This window comes from Asparagus officinalis, chromosome 3 (assembly GCF_001876935.1).
Source record: "Asparagus officinalis chromosome 3, Aspof.V1, whole genome shotgun sequence".
Lineage (NCBI taxonomy): Eukaryota > Viridiplantae > Streptophyta > Magnoliopsida > Asparagales > Asparagaceae > Asparagus > Asparagus officinalis.
Genome location: NC_033796.1, coordinates 35,738,450 through 35,759,955, shown reverse-complemented (window position 1 = coordinate 35,759,955; position 21,506 = coordinate 35,738,450). Strand labels below are relative to the sequence as shown.

Genomic DNA, 21,506 nt, shown 5'->3' with positions numbered 1-21,506 from the left:
AAAATATATAAACATATTTCTTCCTTAACTAGATACTATACAGTAGATGCGTCCTAAAAGCAGTTTCATGCATATTCATATGTCTTGGGGACCACGTGGATTTAGATGCAGAAAGGGACCAAAATGCTAACCTAATCTCCCATATATGGCGTATAATTCACCTAATGCTAACCTATTCTTTTAAAATCAATAGGCTGTAGGCGTCAAAAATTACCTATAGGTTACCGCACACAACTCGATGCGGAGATAAGACGATGAACATTATTATCTGAGTCAAGGAGGATTACCTGACGTCAACAAATGCATGAAGCAAGTTGAACAGGCGTACAAGTCAACGAGACGGTCAAACAGTGATGAAACAACTCGATCGGGAGTTATGTTTTAACCGCAAAAAATGAAGTGCTACTCATGTCTAATCAACTCCACGTGTGATCCACCTATGGGAGGTTGTAGATCTCTTCTCTGACTTTCCAACGCAGTTTAAATCACGTCGTTCTGAAACCGGATCGGAAAGTTACGACAAAAATAGTCAAAGGGGGCAAAACGACGTCTCGGCCAAGGCACATTTGTGTCTTGGCCTGGCCAGGACTGTCCTGAGCCCAAAATACTGTCCCGAGCCTAAGATTCTGTCCTGAGCCCAACATTCTGGCCTGGCCAAGACTGTCCCGACCCCGAAAATACCTTTTTTGTCGTTTCTTCGATGTTAACTGCCCTGATACTGATCTAAAGCCTCTCTAACTGATTTGAGGTTATCTTTGAACATGGTTAAGTGACTACAACTAAGGATAAGAGCAAATCATTCGTTCTTATCCAAAAATTAGGCTTCTGAAGCCTATAAATACAGCCCTAGGACCTTCATTTGCACAGATCGGGAATTCTCAAGCCTCGTCGAAGCCCTGTCGAATTGAAGAGTGAAAAGCACGAATTTTAGAGAGAAGAAAGAGATCTCAGCAAGCTATTCGGCATAAAGAGGAAGAGTTCGAGAGATCTGCATCCGTTCATCTATTTTCTTGAGATCGTACTTAGCTGTGATTCTCGAGAAGAGTGATTATCTCGCTTTGCCTAGATAGTTACTTTAGTTTCTTGTCTCCTTTGTGAGACAACAAAATCTTTATATTAGATCTGATCAGTCGATGGTCCACAGATAAGCCCCGGCACAGGCTAAAACCCCACGCAAACAGCGGGTGATAAACGTCTGTTGTGTGTGTTTTCAAAAAGTTGTAATTTTTTATTTTATTTATTGAGATCATTGTAACGACTGAAGATGTGATGAGTCCATTAATGAAAGAACCAACTTTCTACCGAAACACGTCGACGACCATAGTAGGAACCAACAGCCTCGTCGCTGAGGCTATCGTGCCGCAACCGATAATCAAGATCCTGCTTGATTTAGAAGTCGAGTACGAGTTCGACGAAGCCAAGTTCGAGGAATATTTCTCCTCGTCTTCATCAGAATCATCATCTCCCTGTAAGTGGGGAAAGATCTCATCTTTGAAGGAGGCGTATTCACCGAAAAAAGCTGCAAATGACTCTGCTCGCCACAACTCCTCCCTGGTAAAGGAGTTGTTCAATCAAAGTACACCAACTCTGACGAAGAGAGCTCGTCAGAGGCGACGCCAACGCCAGGCTCGTCAAATTGCCAACGCGTTGGAACAAATCGATGGAGTTCACTACTATGCAGACTTGGAGTCTAGGAAGCATCAGGTAATCCAGCCGCCCTAACGACAAGTTACTGCTACTTCCACCGAACCATCGACGGGAGAATGGGTTCTTATCAAAAGGACTCGTTCAACCTTGAAGGAGCGCATCCAAAAACGACGCGCATGTGCTGCACGCGGGCGTGCCTTTGTACGAAAAGCTCAAGACATGCAAAAGGAAGAGGTGGCTAAAAAACCACCAAAATGCAAACAAGTCTGGGTGCCGAAGGCCGGAATAGCGCCGAAATCAACTCAGAAAGCCTCCGATCCCGCTCCTCTTGCTCCCACCTCCAGCAAAGCCCTATGATAGCATGGATCTATCCAAATTTAAGATTCCAATGAAGGATCGCCTGGGTCCTTTACACGAAGATCGAGGCAAAGCTATGGTGAATAAAACCCGAGTAATTCCTCAGGCTGGGGGTCGTACAAACACTCACGTCAAGCCAGAGGCCACTCAAAGGTGTCTCGCCACCTCCAAACAAACTGGGACACCTCATTGTACATGTTCGTGCATTATGCACAAGAGGACTCCTCGCATCGATCACCTGGGGGTTCGTATTGGAACCCAGGAGCCCGTCAAGATCTCACGCTCACAAGGGGGTGGTTCTAAATGTGTGACTCCTGATGCGACCTTGGATCATTCGAAGGCGACAACGAATCATCCCAAGAATATCAACAAGGTTCTTAATCCCCAAAAAAAGATGTCCGATGGATTACTCCAACAACCGATGGATTACTCCAATAAGCTGCACCATTAGGCTGGGGTGTGAATAAATCCCAAAAGGATGATGTCCGAGAAACTAGCTCTCACTGTTCATGTGAGAGGCTTATAAGGTGGTATTATCAAAATGTAGCTACCCAGGACCATTTCACAAAGGATCTCGATGTTCAAGAAGCTTGCCACTGAAGCGTCGAAGCCCATGCTAAAACGCTTCCATGAGAGAAAATCCACCATTCAGGATGATGAATTTCCTGAAGTCACCATCAACATGGTTGACAAAAGAAAATCAACACGGCGCTCGAATGATCCTAATCCTAACTTTAGCCCGGGAGGAAAAGTCAATCTAAGAATTACCCAACAAATATCTCGGCTCTAGATAGAAGCCATCGGACATAGGAATTATCCGAGGATGCACAAAGGACTATCTTCAGATAACGAGCTGTCAGACACTTGCTCCGCAGTCGCTTCAGATGACGAGCCCTCAGATACGTGTTCTATAATTACCTCCAATGACATAATGTCCAGCATGGGAGAAGCAAGGGAGTCGTTCATGATCACCCCAGATCAAGTGGCTCAAATGCTTCATGTGGCTTTAGCTCGACAGCGAGAAGAGCTTAGAACTGAAATGAATATGCAAATGGAGCTGAACATGCAACGGGTGGGGGAGTTACATGACCAGCAGCTTCAAGCCTTATCAAATCAGCAAGTTGAATCCAGCCACCGTACTCAGAACGTCGCAGTTGACAGCGATCCAGAAGTGGTCGAAGTCATCATGGCTGACACACCCCCTAAAAATACTAAGAGTGGTCCAATCGCACCCCTTAATAACACTGGGGGTGGTTCAAATGCACCCCCTAAAAGTAAAAACGCTAGAGGTGGTCTAACTCATTCTCCTCAACAGCCATCGAATGAAGATGTGGACGATGATGAGATGATAAAAGAGCTGGAAAATAAGGTCAATGCCTTAATGTCCGCTCAAGAAGTGAGGAGAATGGGCATTTCATGCCCATATCCAAGAGAGTGGGATTCAATTCCGTACCCGATGAAGTTCAATTTAATTAACTTCACGCCGTTTGATGGGAAATGTTCGCCCACGCAACATCTAATTTATTTCAAGTCCCACCTGGGAGTGATCTTCGGGAATGAACCCCTAATGATTCGGTCATTCGTGGGCACCCTTCGCGGGGCGGCCTTCGATTGGTATCGACGTCTCAAGCCAGGGAGCATTAATTGCTGGGATGACATGGAAAACTCGTTCCTCAACAACTTCCTCGATGATGACATCGAAGTGTCGATCATAGCTCTTCTGGATGAGAAGAAGAAGGATGGTGAGTCAGTTGACAGTTTTGTCAAACGCTTCCGTAACAAGGTAATGAATTGTAGGGATCATGTCACGGAGGAATTCATGCTCGAGACGTGTCATAACAACCTTTCCATCGATGTCCTGGAAATCCTGGGGGTCGTACCTTCCACCACCTAGAAGAAATTAAAATTGCATGGTGAATAGGCCGAACGCTTTCTCAAAAGGAAGAAAGCCGAGAGAGGCTAACCGACGGCCAATGCCCCTACAACTGATGTCAACATTCATCAACAGCAACCTTGCAGGCAACAAGGGACTCCTAATCCGAGGTTCCAGGAGGAGTACTCTTTTGAAGATGATGAAGCTCCAACCATCTTCAAGTACCTCCTCGCCAACAACAAAATCAAGCTGCCACCGCTCATAAATCAGGAGGAAGCAAATAAGACCTCGGATCCAAAGTATTGTACGTACCACGGGAAGGTACATCACCCCACCAAGAATTGTATTACGCTGAAAAACAACATTCAAACCTTGGTTGACGCTGGCGTCATAACGCCAAAGTAAGCCGAGTGAGAACGGTTTCCTCCGATAGGTATATGAGGTTAAACTGCTCCCGTCCTCCGATAGGTATATGAAGTTAAACTGCTCCCATCCTCCGATAGGTATAAGAGGTTAAACTGTTTTCCCCACCTCCAATGGGTATAAGAGGATAAATTATTTCCCTTATTTTCAAAGGGAAGTTCCTGAAGAATATTACCCGTAATATTCTTAAGGATAACCCGAGACCAGCTGACCATTCAAGGTGAAAACCGGTCATCGGAATAATTCATTCTTAATCTTAAGGATAACCCGAGACCAGCTGACCATTCAAGGTGAAAACCGGTCATCGGAATAATTCATTCTTAATCATGATAAAAATGATTAAGAACCTGACCATTCAAGGTGAAAACCGGTCATCGGAATAATTCATTCTTAATCATGATAAAAATGATTAAGAACCTTCCACTATGGCTATTTAATCATTTCCAATATGATTAAAAACCTTCCCACTGTGACTTTCAGAGCATTCTTTCGTTGAAATGAGATTCAATGACTTAATTAATCCAGTCAAATCTTTCCTCACGAAACCCCCACAGTTGAATTGTGGAGTGCTTAATGACTTATGATCCTCCACCATAAAATCTCTCATCGATCAAACCAAATGACGGTGGGCCACGGGCACATGTCAGCTAACAGTAGATATTGGAATGGCAGTTGCATGCAAGCATCGAGCTGGTGTATAAGCAATTGACTTTGCCACTTTTGCTAGGTTCACAGTTCTTGCTTAACCAAATTTGTAACATCTTCGTTAAGCTGTCAATGGAAAATCTCCGAGGTTGCTTTAAGAAAAAGAATACATAAGTAAAAGCACTGACAAAAGCAAATGAACACATGTATGTATCATTTTTGTATCTAAGAAATCATACCAGTGTGGTCGTCTAAATAAGGAAATTTATCTGTATTTTGTTCTTAAAGATTTTAATCCACGGGATAGAACAAACTCTCAAAAAATGGATGTTACCCTTTATATATGATTGCCATCACTTCTCTACACAAAAGCTTAATTCTTTCCGCAGTGACATGCTATTGCCATTCGCTGAGGATTATAAGTCAGGGTATTTATTTTTAAAAAGCTTACTTTTGTTACGAATCTTACCCATGAAATAATTATATCAACATTGGAGTAAATCTTTTAAAAAAAGAAAATGTGGCTAGGTCCCTTCTACTATCACGCAATTGTGGATTCACCCCCTGCAGTTCTATTGTTGCATACAGACTCCTCGAGTGAAAATTTTGACTCTACCTTCAGAGAAAAAGAAAATTGTTTGTTCGACAAATAGACCTAGCTTCTCAGGGTAAAAGTGTCAAAAAGTTCATTCAGGGGGTCTATCCGCAACAATAGAACTATGAGGGGTTTATCTTTTGATTATAGTCGAGGGGGCTATCAGCAATCAGTTCCTTAAAAAAGCTTAGGTTATGAGGATATATCCTTAACAGACATTCTATGAATTCCTAAACCCAAAAAAAAAAAAAAAAAAGAATATCCCATGCTCAAAGTTTCAATCTTTTGCCTATTTCTGAAGGATAATATATAAACCTATTTCTTCCTTAACTAGATGCTATACAGTAGATGCGTCCGTCCTGAAAGCAGTTTCATGCATATCCATATGTCTTGGGGATCGACCACGTGGATTTAGATGCAGAAAGGGACCAAAATGCTAACCTAATCTCCCACATATGGCGTTAACTCACCTAATGCTAACCTATTCTTTTAAAATCAAGGGAAAATCTTCTTTTAACCCAAAGTTTTACTCCAACTTATTTTTAAACCCACCTTCTTTCATTATGATCCATACACCCAAAATACAACACCCACTTATTTATAAACCCAAAGTATCACTTATTTATAAACCCAAAGTATCACTTATTTATAAACCCAAGGTATCAAATACACCATATTTCTGGTGCTCCTCCCACTCAAAAAAACCCTAAAACACTCAAAAACACTCGACTACTGACGCATCGTGTTTATTGGCCGATTATCCACCACGTCGGGCCATCCTCGTTGAATTTCGAAGCTTCAGGCAAAGTATAGCACTTTACGGGAAAGTATAGCACCTTATGGCCAAAGTATAGCACCTTATGATAAAGTATAGCACCTTATGGGCAAAGTATAGCACCTTAAGGTCAAAGTATAGCACCTTATGCTCTCTAAAAATTCTGCACATCAAGTTGTCGAGAACCATTTTAGTTTTTTAATGAAAACATTCGACGATCGACGCATCGTATTTATTGGCCAATCATCTACCGCGTCGGGCGGTCCTCGCTGAATTTCGAAGCTTCAGGCAAAGTATAGCACTTTATGGCCAAAGTATAGCATCTTATGACAAAGTATAGCACCTTATGGGAAAAGTATAGCACCTTATGCCCAAAGTATAGTACCTTATGCTCTCTGGAAATTCTGCAGCTTTGAAATTTAGCGAGGACCGCCTGAGAGATAAGGTGCTATACTTTGGGTATAAGGTGCTATACTTTGCCTATAAGGTGCTATATTTTGCCATAAGGTGCTATATTTTGCCATAATGTGCTATACTTTGGTCATAAGGTGCTATATTTCCCCATAAAGTGCTATACTTTGCCTGAAGTTTCGAAATTCAGCGAGGACCGCCCGACGCGGTAGATGATTGGCCAATAAATACGATGCGTCGATCGTCGAATGTTTTCGTTGCGGGGAAAAAAACTAAAATGGTTCTCGACAACTTGATGTCCAGAATTTTTAGAGAGCATAAGGTGCTATACTTTGACCTTAAGGTGCTATACTTTGCTCATAAGGTGCTATACTTTGCCATAAGGTGTTATACTTTGGCCATAAGGTGCTATACTTTTCCGTAAAGTGCTATACTTTGCCTGAAGCTTCGAAATTCAACGAGGACAGCCCGACGCGGTGGATAATCGGCCAATAAACACGATGCGTCAGTAGTCGAGTGTTTTTGAGTGTTTTAGGGTTTTTTTGAGTGGGAGGAGCACCAGAAATATGGTGTATTTGATACTTTGGGTTTATAAATAAGTGATACTTTGGGTTTATAAATAAGTGGGTGTTGTATTTTGGGTGTATGGATCATAATGAAAGAAGATGGGTTTAAAAATAAGTTGAAATAAAACTTTGGGTTAAAAAAAGATTTTCCCTAAAATGGGAATCAATAGACATTTGGGACAGTCAACTTCTACACATTCTACTAATTCTGAGAGAGAACGTAAAGTACCACCCACATTGTGGATATAAATTCACTGGCTCATGTTTCTATCAGAACCATAGTCCATAACAACCCTAAAATGTCTTAAATGCGACAGAAGCATCACCAAACACGCATTGTGTAATTAATGCTTTTTTAATCACATAACAAAGTCTATTGAATGTACCGAAGTGCATGAATATATATATATTCTTCGAGCAGCATCACGAACGTACGCTGTAAAAAGGGAATGATGGGAGTCAGAAAGAGAGGGTCCATATACAAATTCTTACATGTTGATAGGGGTAAAAGTCTTTCCACTTCGTACTTTACCTGCAATGTAGCTTACTTGTTAATTTTAACTCCATGTTTCAAAACTCAAATTAATTTCACATATCTTGGCCAGAAAATTTATTTACATTGATGGCATCTTCTTCTTATTGTGTTCTACCGCCCATCGATGCACTCTTTCTCAACCTCAGCGTAACCGGACTTTGAAAGATCCAAATCGAACATGCCAGATCTCGATGCGGTTAATAAGCGATGACAAAAGGCGTGCATGAGAAAAATGAAAGTCTATTTAGATCGTATCGGCATACGTTAAACTCTACAGAGTGCTCGGTGCGGAAGCTAGTTCTACAAACAGTCATCCTTACGTGAACAACTTGTAAGCATTAGTTATAATCACTACAATCAACAAGAGGATTGGCAGTTACAAGAGCACTGCACATTCAAAGGAGGACAATATAGATATTTCAGTAAACTTCCGTTAGAAACCTAATTAAACAACAATCATAAGTGAGAACAATAAAACTAATCCAACTCCACACGATTAGGCAGACAAATTGGCAAATACCAAAATCTGAAAAAGATAAGCTAAATACCCAAAATCTTGAAGGCGTCCGAAAAGAATCCATAACAAGAAGCTAAAGTTATCTATCCATAACGAGAAGCTAAAGTTATCTAGCAAGAGCTTACATTAAAATGGAACGCATACATAGGAACAAAAGGAAGGACGACAGACCTGCTCGAGTAACAATCCGGTTTTATATTTTCATTAGAATCATCACTGAACCACAGAATTATAAATGTTTGCAAATTTATATGCTAGTCAATAAATACTATTTGTGATACAAATCTTTCAACCCTCCTACCAGTAATATTATACACAGAAAAATCAAGTTAACAAACCAAAGCTGATTGCTTATTTGTTGACTAAACTCCACATTACAAACTCCAGCTTAGCATGTCTCAACTCAGGAAAATCTAATAAACATTATTCGCATTTCTCACTCATTAAGGGAAAGAACATCTCAGCATTGACCCCTTCTGCACCATCCTCTGGTCATCACTTCCACCTGTAGAGGTACTTTCAGTACTGAACATATCACAAAATTTATATTATACAAGTATAAATACAAGCATTTTTTTGTTAATTGGATATAGGATTTTTCCTAGAAACCACCTCAAAAATAGGGTAATTATACGAAAACCACCTTTTATTTTCAATTTATATACAAACTATCTTTAAAATGTGTTCTTGTTGCAATTAACCACCTCCCAATCAAAATTTTCAGTGAAAACCCAAAATCACCCTTCAAAACTCACAATCAAGGCACACGACTCTTTTTTTTTTTTTGGTGCTTAGGTCTTGTTAGAAATTTTAGGATACAACTCACAGTATCTTAAAGTTGCATTTTTTAAAGCTAAATTTGTGGTTTTTTAGTTAAAATTTGACTGGGAGGTGGTTAATTGCAACAAAAACCTACTTTTAAGATTGTTCATGTATAAATTGAAACCCATTTACCCTATTTTTAATAAATATACAACCAATTATAAAATATGTGCGCCTTCTTAAGGTTGGGACAATTTCTGTTCTGAGGAGAGGCCATTTATTTCTTCAAAGAAGTAAAGATATCCTACATTGTGTATTCTCTCTGCCAATTTGCGAGCATGGGGAATAGTCAAATCAGAGCAAATGAAGTTCACTACTCATGTCCCTTGATAGCTCATTTTGTTAAATGAAACAGTAACTCATAAGCAATATTCCCAACTAGGCCTCAAGAATAATGATTCACTTCTCCATCCTAATCCCACTTTTTCTACGGAACCATCCAGCCATATTATCTTCATCACTAGATTCATCCAACTCCTGTCCATTAACGCTGTAACTGATCTTGTCAGCATTTTCATCCAAATTCTTTGATAAGGCCCCTCTACTCTTCAACATCTCTCCTTTCCACCTCTCTCTCTTTGAAGGGTCTTTAGAAACAACACTCTTGCCTCCCAAGATAGGAAAATTGTTGGCAAATCTGATCCAAGTATTGTCTTCCTTGTCATCATCATTGCCTGTTTCGTCCTCGTCACAACTCCAAAAGTTTGAGCCTTCACCTTCTGAGGAGTACTTTTGTGGGAAAGAACAAGGATTGCTGGTGTCTTTACTGTCTCTAACAAATGACATACTAGAACTCTTTAGGTATTGATGTTGCTTAGGAATAATTTCTTCGCTATTTGATGCTTTAGGTCGTTTCCAGTCACATTTCAGGCATACCATATTTTTCTGGAAATTGATGTAATTGCAGCTGCAAGAAGTCAAGAAAAAAAATAAAAAGATGATAAATATTTTTCTCGCTTTCTCATTCCGGAAATTGATGTAATTGCAGCTGCAAGAAATCAACAAAAAAAAAAAAGATGATAAATACTTTCTCGCTTTCTCAAGGAACGTTAAAAACTTTGCATGAGGCAACATGAAGATATAATAAAAAAATAAAAAGATAATAAATATTTTCTCGCTTTCTCAAGGAACGTTAAAAACTTTGCAGGAGGCAACATGAAGATATATATATATATATATATATATAATATATGAATATATATATATATATATAAAGTATAAATATGGGTTATGGCTTGGTATCACAGCACAAAAAAGGTTGTGCTTGGTAGTGAGGTGTCACATCTCTCTCCACTTCATTCAAATGTGGAACCATATTCATATAGGTAATGAAGTGGATGGGATGTGACACATGCACTACCAAGCAACAAAAATTTGTGCTTGGTACCAGCATACCGCATTATTTCTCATATATATATATATATATATATATATATAATATATATATATATATATATATATATATATATATATATATATATATATATGAGAATATATATAATATATATATATATATATATATATATATATATATATGAGAAATATGGTATGCTTGGTACCAATGCCAACTTACTACCAAGCATAATATTTTGTGGCTTGGTACCAAGTATATATATATATAATATATATATATATATATATATATATAATATATATATATGAGAAATATGGGTATGCTTTGGTACCAATGCCAACTTACTACCAAGCAATAATTTTTGGGTGGCTTGGTACCAAGCATACTCATTTCTCTCTCTCTCTCTCTCTCCCTCTCTCTTCTCTCTCTCTCTCTCTCATCTCTATATATATATATATATATATATATATATATAATATATATATATATATATATAATATATATATTAATTCACCAATCGACGCAACAAAAAAACCAATTAGAAATATTATAAAGAGATTTAACTGAAATACATTCTCTTTTTAGACTACCTCCAACAGTCTAGACTTGAGCAGGTCAAATGCACCAAAATTATAGAGCTCCAAAATTACCCCATGAAGAGCTTGGATTCCAAATAAATTTCCGAGCACAGCTAAGTTACCCTGAACGTCCAGCTTCGGGGCAAGCATGACAATTTCTCAATACCCCATAATTCTAGTAGCATTATATTCAACTTATGACAAAAACTTGTTTCCCCGGTTCAGAATTCCTAGTTCAATTCAGGAGTTATACCTTTTTAGAACATTTTATGGGGTCATGGACTTCACTTCTTAGTCCTGAGTCCTGATGATAAGATGACAGGTCCTTAAGAGTATAAAGTAATTCGTAGATGCAGTATCCAAAAACTAAGAAGAGAAATAAGCAGTTAAATAATCAGAAGAGGAAGTGACTTACGAAACACATTCCCATTCCCCGGGATTGAGGTGGCGATTGGAAGGCTTCTCCTGACACTGCAAGCATCTTGTGTTTTTTGCAAAATTCAAGAAATTACACCTGGAAAGTATATTTATGAATATTAAGGTTAATAAGGAAGATGTAAGATGATAACTTTCCAGAATTCGTATATCAGAAACCTTACTTCTCACAAATCCAGTCACCCTTTTTCAAAGGAAGATGCTCCCGTTCTTCCCTCAGCTTGTCAAGTTTCTCTTGAGAAACACCACTGCAACGTAGGCATTTGATATTCTTTGCAAAATTCATAAAATTGCATCTATCCAGGAAAAAAGTACATTAGAAAGGAGATGATCAAACCATAAAGTTTAAAGCAATTAGAAACTTCATAGAAAAATACTTGGGACAAATCCAATCACCCCGCTTCATAAGGACATTTTTCTGAGATTTGGAGATTTCATATCCACTTGATTGTACAGATGTTGCTTTCGAAGTACTGGAACTAAATTCCTTTTCACTAAACTCCACCATTTCATTCATCAGTTTTCTAACTGATCCCTTTACAACTTTAGTAATGGATGCCTGATTGATTAATGATCCACTGGTGAGATCAAGCCCATATGTCAATAAAAATCGCATAATATCCACGGTTCTTCCACATTCATCCTCTCGGGCTTTCACATATGCCCTCTCGCAACTGCCCCTTAAACTACAGGAGCTACAAACCTAAGAAAGGGCACAAACAAAAAAAATGAATATTTTAAACAGAAACTCCCTTCATAGATGTTAGATTAAAGAAACTGTTTGACAAGGCAGAAACATTTTAAGCACTCACATCTCCTTCGTCAATGCCGACATGAGTTCTCAGACGTTTCCCTGAGTTGACAACTTTCCTATCTAAGCTAGGGCATCCTGCTCCAGCCATGACGTAAATGTCTTTACGGGAGAAGTATCTGTTTGAAACCAGAAACATGAATTGAGTATTTTATCCTTCCTACATAACCTAAAAAAATAAACACTTCTACGCATGCTATCTGTCACCACTCACTATATGAAAATCAAAAACCTCCCCCAAAACACCCCCCACAAACCCAATGATGAAAACTGAGATGAGAAAACTCCCCAGGATTTTTAACAATCCATCAAAGAACTTCATAAATCCAAATTCAACACACAAATCCAATTTGATATCACACTATCATCCACGTTTTCATTAGTTACTAAGATGCTAAAGGGGGAATGAGTATATCCCTTATCTTTAAAGGATCCCTCCCTCTCTTTCTTAGTGCTTCAACTACAAAGAAAAAAAATGTGTGTGACTTGGGGGTTGGGATGAAGGCGATAGTGGGGGTGGGCAGTAGGGGTGGGTAGGTCCTCGTCTCAATTTTTCATCATGAGGAGGCATGAGACACGTGTCCGGAAGATGTGCTAAAAGAAACCCTCAAAGTTTGTGATTTGCGTATAGTTTATTTCATGAGAGAAAAACGACGAAACTTGGGAACTTGATTAGGGATTACTACACTTAAGGTGTCATTTGACAACAGCTTAAGTGAAATGTTAAGAAGAGTTACCCACTCTTTAACCTGCTAGATACAAACTAAAAACAATTTACAAATGGAATATAAGTGACTTAACCAGCCTTAATTTGCCAAATGCAAATTTGCAACAGAGTTAAAATAACCCCTCTAGAGGGGTTAAAATGAGTTGACCTCTCAAATGAAGGGGTTTACTAATCCACCCACGTCTTTCAACTGGTTAAGAGATAACTCCTTTATTTATTAAAAAATAGTACTAATGATATATATTTCCACATACCAAACAGGAGATAAGGACTAAAACAAATCTTAGCTAACAGGTTAACCAATTTGAGCGTTGGGATTAGTAAATGACTAATGTGGGTTCACCCTTCTCCTTACTCCCTCTTCCTACACCTTTAGCCTAAACATAACTTTTAGAAACGTACCGAAAAAAGGATATTCGATAGGATAGACACTAAATCACACCCGTCATGTATCTACGACCGCAACGAACAATTCCATGAAGCCAACAATCAATTCCAGACACAACTATTGCCATATCTTTGTAAATTGTACTCCTCACTCTTTTTTCCCTTGAAAAAAAATCATAACATTGTGCACTAAATGATAAAACATTTGTGGTATCTGATATGATTCAAACACTACCTATATACGGCAAGAGAGGATTATAATTCAAAACAACACAGATACCAAACTAATGACACAACCATTCATCACATTACTTCATATCACAGTGATAGATTCCTTAAAATTGCAAGGTATAATTTATTTATTTATTTTCATAATTGAAATCAAGACATATAGAACTGTAAAATATAATGTCAGAAGGGCATATTCTATTTAAAGCAATCAAGCAGAAAAAAAAATAAAAGATCAGTTCTTTTTTTTTAACCTGATAAGATCAAATCGATCTCTAGCGAAGTTGAGACACGCAGACCGAAGGAGGTTAGGGCTCTTCGAAGCGGCTACGGCAGCGGAGGGATCCAGATACCCTTTCTTGAAGAGAATCTCCACGAGCTCCGTCCATTCTGGCCATTGATGAGCTATTTCTATTCCTCCTCTTCCTTTCGCTGGGCCTTGTTCTTGTTGTTCGTGATGATTTGGATCATTTCGGGGCGGTGAGTTTAGTCGAGGAGAAGGGGCGGTGACTGGACTCGGGGATTGGAAGCGGTGGAGCTCGCTGTTGATGACGGAGAGCCTGGCGTCGGTGAGGCGCTGAGAGAGGCGGCGGAGGGGGATATAATAGTAGAGGCGAGGGGAGTGCATTCTGATTGAGAAAATAATGCGGAGGGGAACAGGAGAATGTGCGTAAAATTTTGAGACAAAACAAAGCTTAATTTTGAAAACCCACACCCCACTTTTTTATGGGTTTTTTTAGGGGAAAAAAAGTGTTGAGGCCCCCAAAAGCATAAACATCATGTGACGAGGTTCTTTGTATTTTGTTCCATATGGATAAGCTCCAAATACACACAGTATCTGTGACAAGACCCCAAAGTATCAGATTTTAAAAAAAACCCAGTGGAAGTTACGAACTTGCCTATTTGATGAGACTGAACTCGGTTATTGTGTCTCTCCCTGTTTATTCCCAATTTCTCCATCATTAATCGCATCTCTCTCTCTCTCTCACCCTCTATCTCTCAACTTCTCCTTCTCTCTGACTTCTGCCATGGCCACTGAAAATGATCAGGCCCTGGGGAGGCCGTGGAAGGCGAAGGTGAGGACGGTGGTCATGGAGTCGGAGATTAGGGACGTGATCAGGCTCGATGGCTGGGCCGTCTGGGATGGGGCTGACTTCCACCAGACCTGCTACTATACCGAGGACAACAACAGGGGGCCCAACGGCGACCCCAGACCTCCTTCGCCTCGGCCAACTCCACTCCCCCATCACAAACTAGAACTAACACAGTTCGACCCCTGATTTGACCCAACTTAGCAGGGCCCCGGGAGTCATCTTGGAAACAGCTCGTGAACGCGGGTTCAACGACAAACACGGCCCGGTGGGTCCCGCGAGCTGATGGGGCCCAGAGCTTTGGTCCAAGGCACCGTCATTCTCCCCTTTCTGAGTTTCTGAATCTCTTTACCCAAATCAATGCCTTAATCAAGATAGTGCTCTTGTTTTCTTGTAATTTATGAAGGGAATCTATATTGGGTTTTTGTAGTTTTTCTCTTTCATTTAATTGAAATGGGATCTCCTTGGATTCTTGAACAGCGGTTTGGGTTTTTCTTTAATACCCTTTTCTTGTGATTAAAAGTCGACTAAAGTCGACTAAAGAATCTAAGAAGCTGTGAATTTGAAAGAGGGATAAGGAAAATTAGAACTAAACACGAACTGTGTATTAGAACTAAACATGAATTGTGTTAGTTCTGACTCGGTACATGTTAGTTCTAACACGAACTGTGTTAGTTCTAACTCGGTTCATGTTAGTTCTAGCTGTGTATTAGAACTAAACACGAACTGTGTTAGTTCTAACTCGGTTCATGTTAGTTCTAACACGAACCGTGTTAGTTCTAACTTAGTTCATATTAGTTCTAGTTGTGTATTAGAACTAACACCGAAACCCGCACCCACCCTTGCATCCAACGCGGCCCCACCCTGTAGTCGAACCGCTCCATCGAGGTCATCGCCGGTGTCGACCTCAACCACGGCGACATCGTCGGGTACCTCCCGAGGAGCTCAGCCTCCTAAGGGAATTACAGCACGATCCCTTGGACCTTCGAGAGGATGAGGTTGCTCTTCAAGCTCGACCTGAGCAACAATCGGTTTGTCGATAAGTTCCCTAGGTCGTCTCCGGCTCCCTCCCTGAAATTTCTCGACATCAGGTACAACGAGTTCGAGGGCAAGGTGCCTGCCGAGCCGTCTTCGACAAGGACCTCGACGCCATCTTCATAAACCACAACAGGTTCGCCTTCGGCAAAACCAACAACATCAAGAACTCATCAGCTATATGCCTATCTGCTAATATTTCAAGTAACCATAAGAGATTATCTGCTTCTAGAGCTATTTTTTCTTTTCTTTTTTTTTTTTTTTGACGGAAAGAGCGATTTTTTTCTTGTCTGGGCCGTTGCCACACTATGATGCTTTGCTTAAAGAGAAGTAATAGCAAGTTTAAGCAGCTTCGGCATGAACTATATAAGGTTTCGGTGCATATGTCAACAGAACCACTTATCCAAAGGTTGTTTTCTTTTAAGAGTTCTAATACTAGTGATTTTGTCTCACGGCAGCCTCTGTCTCACTGCTTTTATATGATAATAGTTATTTGCACCTTATACCCAAAATTTCTAAATTTCTTTAACAATTTGATAGCCCAACATACACGAAACTTTTATTAAAATTAGTTCTAACTCATGTTAGTTCTAACTCAGTTCCTGTTAGTTCTAACTCAGTTCCTGTTAGTTTTAAATTAAAACTAACTATTTAGAACTAACATGAACTGAGTTAGAACTAAAAAGAAACGAGTTAGAACTAACATGAATCCAATTAGACCTAACAACTAAAACTAACACAAAATAAAACTAAAACCCAATGCGAGCTTCTGAAAATTTCTTCTCTTAATCTCTTATACAGAACTTTGTCAATCACTAAATCACGCAAGAACTAACATACCACTAGAACTAACATTTATATTAGAAATAACACTAGCTGGAAGTTAGAACTAACATGACATTTGCTAGAACTACCACGAGAACCACTAGAACTGAAAGTTAGTTCTAGCTGATTCAATGTTAGTACTGGTTTATGTACAGTTAGTTCTAGCCCATCTCGTGTTAGCTCTAGCCCCAGCCTGTGTTATTCTTATCACAAGTGTTGGTTATAGTTAGAACTAACATAGCCACTAGAAGCAATACTTACACTAGAGCTAACGCTAGATGGAGTTAGAACTAACACGAGGATAGCTAGAACTAACACCACAACAACCAGAACTAATAATAACTTAGCTAGAACTAATATGGCCACTAGAACTGACAATTACACTAGAACTATCGCTAGATTGAGCTAGAATTAATACGAGAACAGCTAGAACTAACAATAACTTAGCTAGAACTAACATAGCCACTTGAACCAACACTTACACAAGAACTAAGACTAGATGGAGCTAGAACTAACACGAGAACAGTTAGAACTAACATCACAACTGCCAGAACTAATAATAACTAAGCTAGAATTAACATAGCCACTAGAACCAACACTTACACTAGAACTAACGCTAGATGGAGTTAGAACTAACATGAGGACAACTAGAACTAACACCACAACAGTCAAAACTAACAATAACTAAGTTAGAACTAACATGGTCACTAAAATCGACAATTATACATGAATTAAGTTAGAACTAACATGAATTAGAACTAGAACTAACATGAAGTGAGTTAGAATTAACAAAGAGCCAGGCCCAAGGTCCAATCAAAGACCTTCAAATATATATTGTAGCTGTAGGGGTTTGAACTCCTGACCTCCTCTCTAAATTCCCAAGCTTTACCACTAGATCAAGTAGCCTAAAGTATTAATGTTAGTTCTACTTAAAGTTAGCTTTAACATGAATTAGAACTAACATGAAATAAGTTAGAACTGTATTAATGTTAGTTCTACTTAAAGTTAGCTTTAACATGAATTAGAACTAACATGAAATAAGTTAGAACTAACATTAAATAACTTAGAACTAAAGTTAGCTTTAACATGAATTAGAACTAACATGAAATAAGTTAGAACTAACATTAAATAACTTAGAACTAATATGAGTTATTGCTCGTGATAGAGTTTTAAAAAGGACGGGAAATTTTCCTCCATTTTTCAGTAAGTTCGCATTAATAGGACACGATTTTCCATGTTTTTGGGGACCAGACGTCTAGGGAAGATAAGTGAAGGGGCAATTTTGGGTTTTTTTTTCAAAATACAATCTTTTTTTGTACTGCTGATCTGGAAGGGTCTTGAAATATTAAATGCTACTTTTTAGGCTGAATCACATGGGCCAAAATACAAGGGGTCTGGTCACATGAAGTCCTTACTTTTGGGATCTGGACACATTTTTCCCTTTTTTATATGAAACTATTTTTAAAATAGGATTGTAATACATGAAACATCTTTATTGTTTAATTTATAGGGGAATCATGTTAAAGTAGATTTTCATTTAAACACTATTTTCTGTTGAGTTTTTATCAAAATCTAATACTATTATAAAAGTGGGTTGCCATGTTAAAACATTTCTACCCAAAATGCCCTCCAGTACATCCATTCATACATACATGCTCAATTTTTTATAACCTCCCAAATGCTTGCACATCCATGCATACATACATGAAGACATACATGCTCAATTTTTTATAACCTCCCAATTGATTGCCATTAATTTTTTAATTAATCACCCACTCATAACACTCCTCCACTAACTCATGGTACACTAACATAACTTTATGTGCACTAATGATAAAAAAAAACGTTACAACTATTCCACTCCTACCAAATCACTATAAATAACAAGAAAATTTTATCAAATTTCTCCAATCATTATTTTAATTCGTAATTAAAATTTAGATTGAGAAGAAAAGAGTCAAATCTAGCTCTCTTTGCTGCTTGCGACTTTGAAATTTTCGAGTTTACTTTCTCTACGATCTTTATAATTTTCATGTTCTTTTCTTGATCAACATTGCTATAGACTAAGATCTAAGGTGTTAAATTATTTTTTTGCCCTTTTTTTGGAGATGATGTAAAAATAAGTGATTCATTTAATAAATAATAATTAAAGTTTATATACATTTTAACACTCTATTTTGTTCTCAAACCATAATCATTGGGCACTTTGTTAACTATAACGTTTTTAGTGATTCTTTACATGATTACGTGCATTGAATTAAATGAGCAAAATGAAACTCCTATCTTAATTATGTAGCTTAACAGTTTGAGGCTAAAATTATTCTATATTAGTAAATTAATTATAATTAATTTAATAATTTAAGTAACAACTAAGTCAATTTAATATATTATAACGGCATATTCATATCAGATTTACTAAAAAAGTTGGTGGAATAAAATTGAATGATGAAAAGGAAAATAAAAAATAAAGAGCATATTGATAATTTTACAAGGTCGCAAATCTATTCGTCTTTTTTATCTTTTTTTCAATATTGATTAGAAGAATTTGATTTGTTGTTTAATCTTTAAAACTGAATGTTGATGATTGACGAAGAATGATTTGATCTCTTGCATTGGCAATCTATTTTAGCTTCTTAGTTCTTATATTATAACATTTTTATTGAAATTTATGAACGTAAAAGTAACTATTGATTCGGTGAAATTATGCTAAAAACTAATAATTATAAATCTTGAGTCAATAAACTAGCATTTCATAAACAAATTAGAATAAGTTATTTGCTAAGTAAGAAATTTTTGAACTTGAGTTATTATGTTTATTATAAAAAATTCTCTTCTATGTCAATGTTGTTTACTGCAATCCATTAAACTATTGTGAATGTCGATCTAGATCAGTAACTAGGTAATGAAAGGAGAGATATAAAACTGTTTTTCACATATATCTACTCATATCATAAGTTTTTTGGCATAATAGCAAGTCAAGAATAATTTGATTACTAAATTGGCTATTAGTTTAGTAAAATTATGCGAATAATGAAATAATAATAAAATTTGAAACCTTAAATTATCATCTTAAAAGGCTAATGAATAGCATGGCCATAGGAGGCGAAGAGTTAGGCCATACATCTCTTTGAATTTATCAAAACAAATTATTAGCTAACTAAGATTTCTTAACCCGTGTTATAAGTTTCTTTTTTACCAGTGTTGTTTCTTTCAAACAATTAAATCATAGATCAACTTCAATTTAGATCAAGAACAAGGTAATGAAGGAGAAATATATATATTAAGGATACCAATTTTTCCATTAAAATTTCTAAATTGAGTTAATTTTTCAAGGTTAAGATCATATTACCCTTAGCTGAAATCATCCTCCTCCCATTGTAAAAAGGTAGGTAAAAATATAACTAAAAAATCAAATAGGGTAAAACGAAGCCATAATTGACATGTGAGTAGAACATGCGAATACTCAGAAATTAAAGTAACATAATATACTAATTTGCCATGTTTAAACAAGCTGGGTACGTATGTTCAAACTTTTACAATTTTGGGTGTATAAGATTAAGGAATAAATAAATAAATAAAGATCTTTGGCAATCTCAATCCCCTTAAAGTTTCAACAATTTTCAAAAAATCCTTCTTAATGGCAATAATCCTTACTTCGTACTTTTTGAAATATGAGTAAAATTATACAGGTTGATATTTTTGCCAATGAAAATTGTGTTTCATGTGTTTAGGGTTTGAATGTGGTTTTCTAAGAACCTTAAAACTTAAAGAGTTTTGTGGCATTTTAAAAATTCAAGGGCTTTATCCTGAGGCATTTGTGAAATTTACCCTAAATAAAATGTATAAATGTTATGATTGGAAAAACTAATTTGATATCTAATAAAGTGTTAATGCAAATCAAACTAATTTGAAATACTATTATATAATAAAATTATACATTAGATACATAAAATTATCATTGCAATGCGCACTTATAGTCTACATATAAACATAAATATGGACACACGTGCAAAGCACGTGCACCGTACTAGTTCCCTAAATACCCCTAAGTGTCTCATCCCCTCTCTCCCTCCCTTAATTGTCTCATGTGCAAAACACCCCCCTAATTGTGCCCTGAATCTAGACGTAGAAGAATGTATATAGTTGAGAAAATTTCTTGTTGGAATCAAGTTTTTTGTAAATCCAACATCTTGATTTGATGTGTATTTGGGAGATGTGTGGGTTTTGGAGCTCCAATGTAGGTGGTTTTGCATCTTATTCTTCTTTGCACGCAGATGAAGTGCAAATGTAATATGAGGTCAATGAAGGAGAATAAACCATGGAAGGCTGAGATTGAAGGAATGTACAATAAGATAGATTTCCATAAAAAATGAAAGAAATATTTTGACATTTGAGAACAAGAAATTGATTGATGAAATTATGAAAATGAAAAAGGAGATGAACAGGATGAAAATGGGAAAAACGTGCTCTGCAACCATTTAATGGTATTTAAGAAATTTTGGTAAAATAATCATCGGTCAATGGGGCTTGGTACTTGATTGAAACGAAAATCTACTTTAAAGGCAGTTCATGTATTACACCCATATTTAAAAGGTGGTTTCTATATAAAAACCTTTATTGTATCTTAGAAAACATGCTTCAAGTTGTCACAGACAAACCCCTCAACTTTGAAACTTTGATTTAACCCCACTAAATTTATCTAACTTACCCCTGGATACTAACAACATTACAAGTAAGTGATAAGTAGATGAGCTAGAAAAGACCAGAATACTCCGTAATCATAAAGAAGGGCATCATGATTTTTCTAATAGTGTGTTTGGTAACGTGTTGAAAATTAGACCAGCCGCAGTCTTGGTTTAGTTTTATTCT

At 37.4% G+C, this 21,506-nt stretch overlaps 1 protein-coding gene across 1 annotated transcript; it reads right to left on the bottom strand.

Annotated features, from left to right (window-relative positions):
• Positions 8,525–14,389, bottom strand: LOC109833774 (E3 SUMO-protein ligase RanBP2). Its single transcript, XM_020401581.1, has 7 exons — positions 13,941–14,389; positions 12,346–12,463; positions 11,911–12,236; positions 11,698–11,829; positions 11,514–11,612; positions 9,415–10,073; positions 8,525–8,849 (listed from the first exon to the last, which is right to left on the bottom strand). Exons 1-6 carry the CDS (start codon positions 14,312–14,314, stop codon positions 9,566–9,568), a joined length of 1,557 nt encoding a protein of 518 aa, XP_020257170.1. The 5' UTR covers positions 14,315–14,389; the 3' UTR covers positions 8,525–8,849; positions 9,415–9,565.

Coding starts and splice junctions, on each gene's coding strand:
- LOC109833774 (XM_020401581.1), bottom strand. CDS start 14,314: ATGCACTCCCCTCGCCTCTACTATTATATCCCCCTCCGCCGCCTCTCT. Junction 12,464..13,940: donor GATCGATTTGATCTTATCAG/GTTAAAAAAAAA, acceptor GGTTTCAAACAG/ATACTTCTCCCGTAAAGACA. Junction 10,074..11,513: donor GGGGAATGGGAATGTGTTTC/GTAAGTCACTTC, acceptor GACTTCTTGCAG/CTGCAATTACATCAATTTCC.